The sequence below is a fragment of the Plectropomus leopardus genome, chromosome 17 (assembly GCF_026936395.1).
Source record: "Plectropomus leopardus strain MGB_pleo_1.0 chromosome 17, ASM2693639v1, whole genome shotgun sequence".
Taxonomy (NCBI): domain Eukaryota; kingdom Metazoa; phylum Chordata; class Actinopteri; order Perciformes; family Serranidae; genus Plectropomus; species Plectropomus leopardus.
The window spans coordinates 16,405,223-16,418,591 of record NC_142192.1 but is presented as its reverse complement, the minus strand read 5'-3'; the positions used below and the strand labels follow the sequence as shown (position 1 = coordinate 16,418,591).

Below are 13,369 nucleotides of genomic sequence, written 5' to 3'. Positions count from 1 at the left end.
GTGATTAGTCACTTAACTGATGGCTTCTCTCTGACTAACAAGGCACAGGTGGCCTAATCAAGCCTGCTGACTGCTGCTGTGGATCTGTGCATGTGAGAGGGTATTGCAAGATCCTTTTCACAATAACAAAACTGTTTTCAGGAGATTGGGCTGAAAAAAAATTAGGTTTGCATTATCCAGTGCATGTGAAACCTCAATTGATAGAGATATTCCAAAATACAATGGCTTGTTAATGAAAGTCTAACCAGCCAGAGTTTTGGTTTGGTCACGTGAGTTTCTGTCCTGTATTAGTGTTTTTATTATGTACTCACATTTCGTGGCTCTTCCGGTGGATGCTCCACACTCTCAGGGGGGCTTGTGCTGCGGGATGGCTGGATGCAGACCACCTCTTGTTCCCAGCCTGGAGCCCCGGGGCCCGGACTCGGGGGTGTGACTGGGGGGGCACAAGGAGGGGCGCAAGGTGGGGCCTCAGGTGGAGGACGGGAGATGTGCTCAGGAGACAGTGCAACATCCACCCGGTCTAGAATAACAGTAACATAGGGAACCATTGTTCTTTACCAAGAGCAGAAAATGCAGCTTAAACTTTATAATATAAAGCAGGTAAAGCTGCTATATAAATATATCAGACTGCTGAATCCTCAGAGAAAGGCACACAGTCTGTATTTTGAAACTGTGCCTTTAAAACAGGCTGCCAGGACTTCCACGAAGTTGTAATATCACAGCTATAAAGAATGTTTCAAACTTTACAACATAAACACTTTAAATGGGTCCCTTTGTATTTCCTGTTGGTATGTTTTGAAGTGTGATGACATCAGCTGACAAGAAGCAAACGTGGGCCGACGCTGTTAAATAGAAATGCGTTTCCAGTGAAACGGTTTTGAGATAGAAGCAATTATCTCTACACCCTCTACAACCATTATGCTACCTCGCCACGCTGTACGAAAGGTTCATTGGTAAGAAAGGGAGATGAAGTTGTCTCACATTTAAGCCAGCAACAGAGGCAACAGCGCCAAAAACGAGGTCTATGTAAAAGTGACAGCGGGCAGGATGGAATCATGGGCAGGACAGGTGAAACATTTTGATGCCGTGTTACCTGTGAGACCCACAGCCAAAGATTTAAAAAGCAGCTAGCAACAGTTAGCAGTTTAAGAACAGTAGCTAAAAATGTTTGAAGATGGAGAAACCAATGAGATTTGGGGGCTCCTTAAACTCTGAGCAAAGGACGAGATCAGCTGCCAGATAATAGGGACAATAAATGATTGTTACAATTACGTTAAGCCATTGTTTTTTATTAGAAAGGGCTGGTTTTTATTATATGTCACACAAGAGGCTGACGATGGTGGGATAAACGTCAAGTGCGTTGTGGCTCTTAATTCTGCGATGCTGGCATGTTATCTAAAATCACACTCACACTGAAGCGGCACAATGTTCACAGTTTGTCTGTGCCAAAATGCGAATGCAGTGTAAATTAGGTAACTTTGTAATGGCCCTATAGTGTGATCTCTGTGAAAAAAAAGGGCTAGAGCGTGTTGCTACAGTGCTGTCATCATCAATCCCCTGGCTGAGTGTGAACCTGAAAATGAGCATAATATGGGACCTTTAAGGAAAAAAGACAGTCAAAGCGTTTCAGTTCCTCTCACCTCTTGTTGTGTCAGTGGAGTAGGGATTGCCGTACTGCAACTCAGCAGGCCTGTGTGGAACCAGTGGTGGAGGAGAAGGGTCCTGAGGGTACGGCAGTGGGTAGCGCAGCACCATCGGCTGCCTGATCTCAGCACCCTGAACACCAGCTTCCTGCTCCCTCTGCCTGGACACGAAGCGCTGCAGCTCCTGGAGGGGACGTGGAGACAAAAAAAAATCCCTGAGTGTCCCAGTGCCTCACAGAAGTTTACTATATTAATATATATAACATGTTTATCTTAATATTTCCACGCTGTACATATTTCTGGGTTCCCACATATTTGTGTTTCTGTGGGTTTGTTTTGCGTCATTTTTCATCTCTTTGTGGTCATTTTGCATCTTTGTGGTTGTTTTGTGTCTCTTTGTGGTCATTTTGCATCTCTTTGAGGCTGTTTTACATCTCTTTGCAGTCGTGCATCCCTATGGCATTATTTTGTCTTAAGGGTTATCCATGGATGACTGCTAAAAAAAATGGCATAACACACAACCAATATACATGACTTTTCCATGACTTTCAATGATTTTCACAAATACCGTGACTTTTCCAGACCTGGAAAATATGATTGTAAAATTCCATAACTTTTCCAGGTATTCCATGACCATAGGAACCCTGATATTTTATATTATCTCCTGTATTCCAGTATGATGTCTACTTTTCCTGTTTTCCCCTTCACGGTTAACCCTCCTTTGGAGGTCATTATTGTTGTTAAATGTGGAAACACTGTCAGCACAAGCCAACAGTATCTGTTTGCAGACAAAGGGACTGATGGGAATAGAAATACAGTCAGTATTTCCATGGCACATTTTCACTGTTGGAACCAAACACGCACAGTTAAGTATTTTCAGCTCAGAGTTAAGTTTCCCTCTACATTGTTTCTGCCCTTTGTGATTATATCTGAAGCAAGAGCATTAGTACCCTACTCATTACTGTAATGGGTGTCAGACGCTGGCTCCCTCTGCTCTGGCTTTGCTGATAGAGGCGCTCGCCCTCTCCTTCTTTTACTTTCCTCTTTCCCTCTATCTATTCCCCCCCTGACCTCCTCTCTTGATGACTTCATTAGTGCGCAGCTATCAGGTTTAACATTTAAACCAGGGTTGGGAAGGTGAAACAGACATGTCGCGTGGCATTTGCACTGTCTAATGGTGCTGTACCGATGGGCGGAAGAAGCAGGTATAGATGTATTAATTAGTGGGTAGTGGGGAGTATGGAGAAGAGAAGGGAAGGCTATAGGAATGAGTTCAGACACTGCACTAAAACACTCATAATTGAATGTGATGGTATTGCTATGGTCCTTGGTTGAGAGTCTACATTAAATACATACATCATTTTTACTTGCAGAAGTTTTATGCTAATACGTAAAGTTTAAAACCAGATTTTCTTCTTTTCTACAAGAATTCTGTAACCTTCATTTAATTAACATAGGAACTGTTTTAACCATATGAATCAATTTGGTGACGGTTTATTTATAGAGAAGTTACAGTGCTTTACTGATCTATGTAGCGATGGACGCCAAAACATCCTGATTGCATGTTAATGGATGAGACATGGGCCAAACTAAAAAATTAAAGTGCATGTCAAGAACATTTTATCCCAGAGATGGTTTCTGTAATGTTTGTAGTTCTGATTATGCTGATGTATGCTCAAGTGTTCATTCTGCTGGTATATTTAGTTTTAATTAGTTATTTGATGCTATAAAAGGGGTACAACATCATGATTGACAAATGGTTAAATGGGCAGGTTTTCGATGCCCTGGCTGCATTCCTCGATTGCTACTGCACAGCTTCTGGCACCAAATGACATTTCCAGGGCAAGATGGCACTGCCTGTATCTGGGATATTTTGGCTTAATTTTTGCACAGTGGGCAGAAGTGAAGATTCTTCATCCATCTTAACATACAGTTTAGATCTCAATTAGTTGTGTATATAAAGCTGTAATGTATAAGTTTGGTGTTGCTGCTTTACCTCTTGTAGTTGCTCCTTGTCTCGGAGGGCCTGGGCGAGGTTGCGTTTCAGCTCCGTCACCTCGCTGGCTCGCTCAGCCATGTGCACCTACAGACAGGGCACACACAAAGAAAAAAAACAGCTACATCAGGTCAAAGTTCATAAAAATACAGCAAAGAATGATCATAAGTATGTAACAAATGACATCAGTTTCAATACAGGGATTTTTTATAAAGCAATAAGTACTGTCCTGATATTTGACTTTGTCCCCTCCTCCACTCAACTAGGTGTATCTGTTTTCCTGGCTATGCTTTGTCTTACAGCCAAGCCAGTTCTTCAAGCCAGAGAGGGTCGTCGTTAAGCTCATGAGCCTCACCTGCGCCCAGTGTGGTTCATGACACAAATCAGCATCAACTTCTGCTTGTCTGCTGTCTTGCTAGAACGGATGCTGTTGTTTTTTGGTTTACTACATACATTTTCACACACACATACATCCAGACACGACTTATTACTAATGTACACATTAATCCTGTTATATATTGATACTTTTGCCAAGTCAAGTTCATTTTATTTATTAAACCCATTATCACAAATCACAATTTGCTTCCTGTCCTTTACTTTTGTAAACTTATGCGAACTTGTCTGGTCACACGGCTTTGTTGCAGCCTCTGAGCCGGGTTGTAACAATTGCAATACAATACCTTTAAAAATATCAATATTTAAGACCAGTTCATATTTGACATCAAGGGCATGTCGTTTTGTTTTTTTTTTAATGTGTAAAATAAGGAATTATATATCAAAGATGGATCTTCTCTTGGTAAGTAGCAGAAACAATCTAAAATATTCTGAGTCGATACCTTTGACAAAGAATTTGGAGAATGTATTTTTCATTTCACCGTGTTTTGAAGGCGCCAACCATCCACCTGAGACCAGCAACCTTTGCTGCATCATTTCTCATCCATCTTCTAAAGTGCCTTCCAAAAAAAAAAAATTAAAAACTGTCCAATCAGTGAAGATTAAAGATAATTTGACACAAGAAGATATTAGCTCATGCTGTTTTGCATGCGTTTTGTAGAAAGCCACAGAGGTAATGATTGAGGCTCCCCACTGCTCCAAACAGCAAAAAGGGGAGGCAGAGATTATATAATAAAATGAATGGGCTGTAACTAACAGTTGCTTTCCACATAGATTAGTTTTACAATTTTTCTATAGATAGATTAATTAGTTTAGTCCATAAAATGTATTAATAAAGTAAAAAAAAAATTCCCAATATAATTTCCCAGAGCCAAGAGCAACATCTTTAAATGCCTTGTTTATTCCGCCTAAAACCCAAAGATAATCAATTTAGTATCGTACAAGACAAAGATGTGCAGTAAATACTCCCAGCTAAAAAGCTGGAACTAGGCAACTTTTGGCATTATGGCTTCAAAATACTTAAAAACGATAAATCAGATATCAGAATAGTTGCTGATTAATATCTGTACATTGACTAATCAATGTAGCTCTTAAAATAAACTTATAAACAGAGACACATTTTCCTAGAGTTGATGGAAAGGATGCATCTTAACACTAATGGCATAGATATAAACCCCTTTCCTTTTCTTTTTCACTCCATTTGTGCTAACTGGCAAAGAGGAATGTCAGTAGGCATACACGCAGGCAAGCAAGTGAACTAAATATTTGGTCAGTTGAGTTTTATTTAACCTGGAGCGGCGTCAAACGTGTGGTGCTTACTGTAAAACACACAGCTAAAGCCACAGAAACGCAGCCTGTGTCCGGGCAGACTGGAGCAGACCGGGGGATCGTAGTAAATCTGTAACTTTCTAACAGGACTGACCCTGTGGGATAGTTTACATGGACAGTTGCCTGCTCTTCTCTCTTTTCATCCCATCACAAAGGGTCCAAATCCCCTCCTCCTGCAGTTTCTCTTTCTGTTTCATGTCTGTCTGTGCTGCTTTTTTCACTCTTAAATTCAGTTTGCTTTTTTGGCTTTTCCCGTCATTCTCTTTCATCTTCTTTTGTCCTCTCTTGCTCTCCCCCTCTTTCATAAATTTACTGAGCAGCATTAGAGGGTTAAGTTCAGGTGAAGGGATCCTGCAGCAGTGTATTTCTGTGCCCCCCTCGCACCCTGTCTATTCCCCTCCCTCGCTCCGTCCTGTGGGTGGCTGATGTAAACAGCCGTAAAGCATGGAGCTCTGCGGCTGCCTCTCTTGTCAGTCTCCGGGGCCATTAAGAGCGGCTCGGGGCCCGGGGCACTCGCCTCAGACAGGAGACTCTATCAAAGACAGGGGAGAGTCTTATTTACAGCGCCGATAAACACACACTCACTCATGGAGATTAAATGCCAGTAGGTACTTTGGCAGACGTTCGCACGCAAAATGCAACTGGCCCACGTAGACGCAACGCGCTTAAGTACTCGTATTGAATCACACACATACCACACACATGGCTCATGTGCAGCATGGAATAACCAGGTTACTCGGGTTCATGCCCGAACCCTAACCCATATAAAATGTTATGCACACACAATTCTTTGACGCGAATTTTTTTGGTATTTAAAAACTTTTAAAAACATTTTTCTACTAGTTTTTTTTAGGCTTTATTAGAATATTCCACACAGTACTGCCCTCTTAATGAAATAGAATATTATTCAACATTGACTCAAATAATTGATTGTTAAAGAGATTTACCAAGCAAAACTAAGAAAAAAAATGGCAAACATTCACTGGTTCCAGCCTCGGAAATGTGAGGCCTTGCTGGTTTTCTCTTTTTAATGTTACTGTAACTGTAATATCGTTGATCTTTGCACATTTCCTTGGACATACTTATCTAGTAATAATGTAAGTACACCCTTTCAAAGAGCTCTGAACTTTTAATTATTAAGAATATTTAGATATACATTAAAATTAAAACAGTAAAATATTACAATTTAAATTTCTTATGTATATACATGTGTTTGTATGACTTCTTCAGTATAAGGGTGACACATGGCAGAACACAAGTTATAAATGGGGGAAGTTTTTTCTTTGTCATTGCATTGTTTCTGATGTATTCTTATTTTGTTTCAGATGTCAGGGTGGAACCTCGATTTTAAGAAGGAGTGTGTGACGCCCCTTCCACTGTCTCGGAGGATGTCCTGGCCGACCTAATCAGGCATCTGGCCGGCTGACACTTGTTGCCCTGATTACGCTCACCTGGCTGTTAAATTACCTCTCCCTTCCTCTAGCAGACATCTACCTTGCATTGCTGGTTTTGCACACACCCATGATTGCCTTTCATTACTTTGCTGATCTCCACAATCTATTGTTCACTTAAGTTACTCTTGGTGCTATACTGTTTTTCTCGTATGTGGACTCCCTCTTTGTCACATTCCAGTTTGTGACAGTGTGTTTACGTGGAGGAGAAGATGAGCTCTGCCAATGGTGAAACTGCGACAGTGAGAGCAGCACGCAGCAGCACAACATGAAATGACAGCAGAACGTGTCTCAGCATACTTTCTGCTGTTCATTTTGTTTAGGCACTAAACCAAAGTGCTTTGGTGTATTCTGGTAACATGTTGGCTAAAATTTTTCACAACATTGTTATGTATACAAACACTCCTTAAACACAAAGGCAATGCCATATAATATATAAGGATAAGACCTTAGTCATTTTTGATGACCTTGATAAGTCGATAATGTAAATATTTTGACAGGCCTGTAATAACCATAGGCGATCAATAATGAAAACATTTCATTAGTCCAAAGACCTAATTTTGCATAAAAACACTATGAGAACACTCTGCTCATAGACAGCTGAGTAGGCAGTGACTGCTCTTGTTTTTTTTTTGTTCACACCAAAATGTTTTTATGAAATTAGTCAGAAATATCTTAGAGGTCAAAGCTGAACTCAGGACAAAATAATAGATGTTATGTTAGGAAGAGTAAACTTTATAATTGTCAATAATTAGATACAACATCACAAGGTAATTCTTCACAAGTGTTTGTATATGTATATATGTATATATATATATATATATATATATATATATATATATATATATATATATATATATATATCAGTGCGTGTACAGCTCTCGTATAAAACTAAATTTTAGGTAATTTTCTTGTTAATTTCTTGCAATTTGAGGGACATTTCTTGCCAAGATGGTTATTGCCTTTTCTCCCCTGTTTACGAAACCAATTTGCTCAGGTATTTAAAGGGTCAAATAGTTTGTGAAACATGAATACCTGAATGCAAAAAAGTAATGTTGATTCAGGTTTCAAAGGGTCAATGGAGATACAGTAGCTGCCTTTCTTAAAGGGACAGCTCACCCCAAAATAAAAGATACATATTTTTCCTCTTACCTGTAGTGCCATTTATCAATATAGATGCTGTTGAGTTCTTCAAATATATATGTTTTTGCATCTTTGAACAACACAGTGCCATACAGTTCTATTATATTCAAGTGAGGGCAGACATCTCTACGGCGGATATCTCCGGTACTTGGCAACTTACGCAAAAACTTTCTAGATTGATAAATAGCACCACAGATAGGAGGAAAACCTCATAAGGTGTTCATGTTTGTAAGTGTGTGTCTTACTCTGAATCGCTCCTCCTCGTTGGCCAGCCGCTGTTTGAGCGTCTCGTTGATCGCACACTGCTGCCTCCACTTCTCCTCCATCATTGCCAGCTCTTCCTCCACCGAGCGAGTCTGTGCCTTCTCTGACTCCTCCATGCTCCTCCCCTCCACCTCCAGAAGCACCTGCTCCTGTGCGGCATCCCTCACTCCCTCGGCCTTCCCTTCTGTTTCTGCCTCGCCGTTCTCTTCGGCACTCTGCCTCTCATTCTCCACCTCCACCCAGCTCGTCATCCTCAAGCTCTCCTCCGGCAGGCTGTCCTTCTTCTCCTCTTTTTCTTTCTCTTTGTCCTCTTTCTCCTTATCCTCCTCTTGGTTTGCTTCTCCCTCAGCCTCCACCTCGGCTCTCTCCTTTGGCCTTTCCTCTCCCTGCCTTTGTTCTTTCTCTGTGCTGATGTACAAGTCAGCATATGTGGATTCCCTGTTACTAAGTTCTGGAGTGATTGTCATCTCAGCAGCTTCTTGTAGGACGGCAGTAGCTAGATTCCCTGTAAAAACACATAAAGTAAGCTTAGGACACAGATTATACATAGTCAGCAGGACAGTCTTTGATTATAAACAACCGTAGATAATGCAATACAATCACTTTTTATTTTCCCTTTGACAGTGGTGATAAAAAAAATAAAGAGAACACCACATTGTGCTTTACTATCCTCCACCTACTTTCATTTACGTTCTACATGTCCAGGAAAGATGTCTGAAAGTTTCCACAGAATCTGCATGAACTTGTTGCTTTTGATGCAGATCGAGTTTAACCCTCTGAGACCCACCATAGACCTATTTTTGTCTGTTTTTAGGGGGACAGGGGACATTTAGTGGGAGATAGAAGGTCGCCAGTATATGCCACATAGATGTGGTATACATCATCTGGAAGAATGATGTATTTAAGTTAATTTAATTTAATTCAATTCAATTTAAAGAACTTAATTTACCCGTTAGGACCTTCATTTGTGAAACACATCAGTGCGTGTACAGCTCACACACCCAACAACAAGCACAACAAACCACTCAAACATATCACACACAACATAACACGGAGGGATCAATAAGTAGCGGGTAAAGCTCTGCAAACACAGGAAATAATAAATGATTTGTAAAGCATAAATAGATGTTCTGAAAACTGCTGAAAAAAAAAACTTATTTTCTACAGTATGTGCCTTTGAATACAATTGCTTTAGGTCTTTGATTTGTGGGTGTCGATTTTTATGACGCTGTGATTATCCTAGAGGTCACAATGGGTCATTTTATACAGCCGGGCAAAGTTTCAAAAGATTGTCTCACTACAGTAAAATGCCCACTGTGGGGGGCTAACATCATCACACATGAACACAATTGGGCTCACTGTATCCACAACAGTGTCGGCTTTTCAGCTGTCCCCATTTATGCAATTCCAAGACTGTTTCGGGACATTAGTGTGCAGAAATATTCAAATACCACATTTTTAAAATAGGCAAAAATAACTCATTTATATTGTAGGCAAAAAAGTGCATGGGACATGCATAAAGTGGGCTGGTAATTCTGTGGTTTGGATTAAGCCCTTGCTCAGACACACAAATCTGTATATTTTGTTGGCATGGCATCAATCTATGGATTTTTTAAAAATGTATTTATTTTTTAAATTTTTTTCTGTGATTAAGTCAAGTACAGCACATCTTTAAATAAGAAAATGGAAATGCAGTGTTATTTTCAAACTAGTGTTTCTGTATTCATTAATTTTTCAGAAATCTGCAAAGCTGTTCTTGAAAAAAATGCAATTATACTAAACTTGAGAATTTTACAATATGCATGTACTCTTTTGCACTTGAATGTGTGTGTGTGTGTGTGTGTGTGTGTGTGTACCTTCTGTCGGTGACTCTGGACTCGGGGTCAGTGGCTCCTGTGTTGTCTCTGTTGATGCGTTTCTCTTTGGCTCCTACAAAAAAAACACAGAACAAGAACAATGTATCAGCAAAATGTGATTGATACTGCTTTCGGCGCAAACTGACCTGTATGTATAATTTTTTTTACTTATAAGTTTTACATTATAGCACTCACCCCCTGTGATTCTGTTGTGTTCAGTTTGGCCACCTGCCTGCGGAGGCGCTGACACTCCCGGTACTTCTCCTTGTAGTGCTCAGCAGCCATATGAAGACGCAGCTTCAGCTCCTCCACCTCTCTCTGCAGCTCGGCCTCTGCCTCTGACACCACCATCATGCTGGGCGTTATCTCCCCACTGGTCCCAACACCCTGGGAGAGAAAGAACTTTTGAAAACCCTTTTTCCTCAGCCCCAGCCTATCACAGTGTGGAAAGTGAAACACAGAGACACAGATGTCAAACACTGACCACTTCCTTCTGTGCAGTGCTCCTCATGCGGTCTAACTGGCTCTCCATGCGTTGGCACTCGGCCTGTGCATCAGCTAGACTGGCACGGAGTTTGTCAGCTTCCAAGCGGGCGCGGTACAGCTCGGTCATCGTGTGGTCACGGGCGCTGGCTGAGTCGCGGAGCTCCGAGGCCAGCAGGGAGGCCTGCTGCCGGGATGCCTGAAGCTGCTCCTCTGCCTGACGGAGCTGCTCACGCACACGGACCAGATCTGCCTAAAGACATTCAGAGGAAAATTATGTATACCACATAGACAGATAAAATGATTTTACCATATAGACACATAAATATGGGTACAACCATTACTACCTTGTCAGCCTTATGTGCCAGAAGCTCTTTCTCCAGGCTGTCCCGCTGGGCAACGCAGACCCTGAGCCTGTCCAGCTCCTCCTGGAACTGGGCGATGGTCACCTCCCGATTTAGCTCCACCGCCTTCAGCATCTGCAGCTCTGCGCTCAGCTTGGTGTTCTCCAGCTCCGTGCTGCGCAGGTGGGCCTACACATGAGACAACAGAGAAAAAAAAAAGAAAAAGATGCAAATTCAGAAGACAGACAAAATACAACTATCGTTCCATTTATCCGGCTTTTTAAGTATGAGAAGCATTTCTCCCACCTTGTAGAGGTCTCTCTCATCCTTCTCGTTTTTCAGTTGGCTCTCCAGGCTGTCCCTCTCTGCTGTCAGCTTCTTAAGACGGTCACGCAGGCTGTGACAAATAGCTTATGTTTAAATTTGTGTCCATATAATCATTATTTTTGAGGCTGTGATTTGTGCTTTTCATTATTTTGTCCACACATTGTCGACAAGTGATAAAGATGTTGAGGAAGCAGAAGGCAGGCAGAAAATCCTCCTCAAACACAGTTATTTAAACCGTCACATCCTCACAAAAATGAACAAGTTCGGATGATTGATGGCTCATGTGTTAGTGCTCTCCACTCACCAATCAAGCTCCGTCTCCTTTTGCAGGCCTCTCTGGGTGACTCCCAGCAGGTCCTCCTCTAGCTGGCGGACCCGGTCTGTGGCCTCTGTCAGCCTCCTCCTTACATCCTCCCTCTCTTCTGACAGGCCCTGCGACGAGCGCAGCAGCTCCTACGGGACAGAAAGGCAGCTGTGGATCACTGTGACAGGTGCTGCAGCCAATCGCAGCAGCTGAGTCAAGGAAGAATGAACGCTGAGCAAAGTCAGGAAGTTGTGCAATACTTTTGATAAATCACAGCTGGTAATTCATGCAACCCATGACATTCATGCGCATATTTATATGTTGTATATGCTATATCTGCTGTTCAATGCTTTTATGTACATTGTCATTCCCATTCGTACCTACACTCAGCTGTCACTATGTTAGGTACACCGATATAAAACTAAATCAGTCTCTTACTTAAAAAACTGTACATGTATTTTTGACGAATATTTGCAAAAATACGTAAATTCATGTATATGGTCTAAGACAACTTTTTTTCTGTTTCTGTTCTGTTCTGACTGAACTTTATGTGAGTGGCACGTCATACTGACCTTTAAAAAAAAAAAAAAGAAATCGTGCAATTTGGAGCATTCTGGCAATATATTTTATACTTTGCAAATGCACCAATTTATGCGTGAAAAATATAAAACATTTTACCTTCAAAAAGTATGATACCAATGATGAAGAGGTCTTTGATAATTCATTCCACAGGTCGTTTAATACCAGGTAGTGGTAAAGAAAATAAAGTGCCCCTTAAATACAATTGCCATACCTTTGATTACAACATCTGTCTCTTTTCCTTGTCATAATAAATTATTTACAACATTGCTTACAGAAGTTGATCCATCATCTGCAAAATGTAAAGCAAAAATGCCACTGTGCCATCACTTTACACTCAGTCAACTGAAAGTGACTGATCTGAAGTCGAACATGCGTAATTGTCATCCCATGAGGATGTAACTCTAAATTCTTTTTCAAACTAACTGAAGCAAATAATACTTTTTTGTGCTAGCAATAAAACTTAACAGAAAAATAATTCACTTTTAACCTAATATATTCTCCTTATATATTAATATATTTTCCACACATTAATTTATTTCAGGCAGCCCACCAAAATGCCAAAATCTACCACCACATATTGATTTTCTATTTTTAGAGCCGGACCATTCATTGTGTGCTGTTGGAACATATGTACCGTGTGGTTATTCAATGCACCACACTGTTGGTGCACAGAGTGTACTCTGGTCCCAGATGAAGCAGCAAATGCCAGGCGCAGTAAAAGTGAAACTTAACTTTTCATTGCGCTGAGTCTAAAAGTTTGCTTTGACTCGTCCCTGCAGTAGTTGCTCCTCTTGACCATTGATCTGATGTGATCAGTTCTGATCAGATCAACTGATCACTTATCAAACCCCCTAATAAAACTCCACAAAGTGCTGCTGAATGAACTCATTCAGAAATCTGCCTGCGCTGCGTTCAGGGACCCACAAAAACCTTTAGAGAGGGGACACATGACAGCTACCGCCACATATAGATTCTAATTCTGTGGGAAACGCTAGTTATCCATCTGTAGACAGAGCCCTTGCCCCTTTGAGAACAACTAAACAGAAAAAAATCCTGTTTGGCAACTCCTCATATTTATCTGTTAACCCCTTGGGGGCTCAGACCCCCAGGTTGAGAATGCAGGGCCAAAGATACTGTAACGATTATATTATATGTAGCTTTTAAATCTTGTTTTAATCAGTTTTTTTAAAAAGTACTTTTAAATAGTTATGCTGTTGCTCCCTACCTCTACAAGCTGTCTGTAAAGCAGCTGTG

General features: G+C 41.1%; 1 protein-coding gene across 3 annotated transcripts in view; it reads right to left on the bottom strand.

Annotated features, from left to right (window-relative positions):
- Positions 1-13,369, bottom strand: part of tax1bp1a (Tax1 (human T-cell leukemia virus type I) binding protein 1a) — a 29,204-nt gene that overhangs the window by 3,903 nt on the left and 11,932 nt on the right. For all 3 annotated transcript variants that reach the window (XM_042506761.2, XM_042506764.2, XM_042506763.2), the window contains 10 exons: positions 11,534-11,682; positions 11,209-11,299; positions 10,906-11,091; positions 10,560-10,811; positions 10,271-10,462; positions 10,076-10,148; positions 8,201-8,724; positions 3,640-3,726; positions 1,641-1,827; positions 312-520 (listed from right to left, as the gene is read on the bottom strand). In XM_042506761.2, the coding sequence (XP_042362695.1) occupies positions 312-520; positions 1,641-1,827; positions 3,640-3,726; positions 8,201-8,724; positions 10,076-10,148; positions 10,271-10,462; positions 10,560-10,811; positions 10,906-11,091; positions 11,209-11,299; positions 11,534-11,682 (1,950 nt within the window). The remainder of the gene's footprint in view (positions 1-311; positions 521-1,640; positions 1,828-3,639; positions 3,727-8,200; positions 8,725-10,075; positions 10,149-10,270; positions 10,463-10,559; positions 10,812-10,905; positions 11,092-11,208; positions 11,300-11,533; positions 11,683-13,369) is intronic.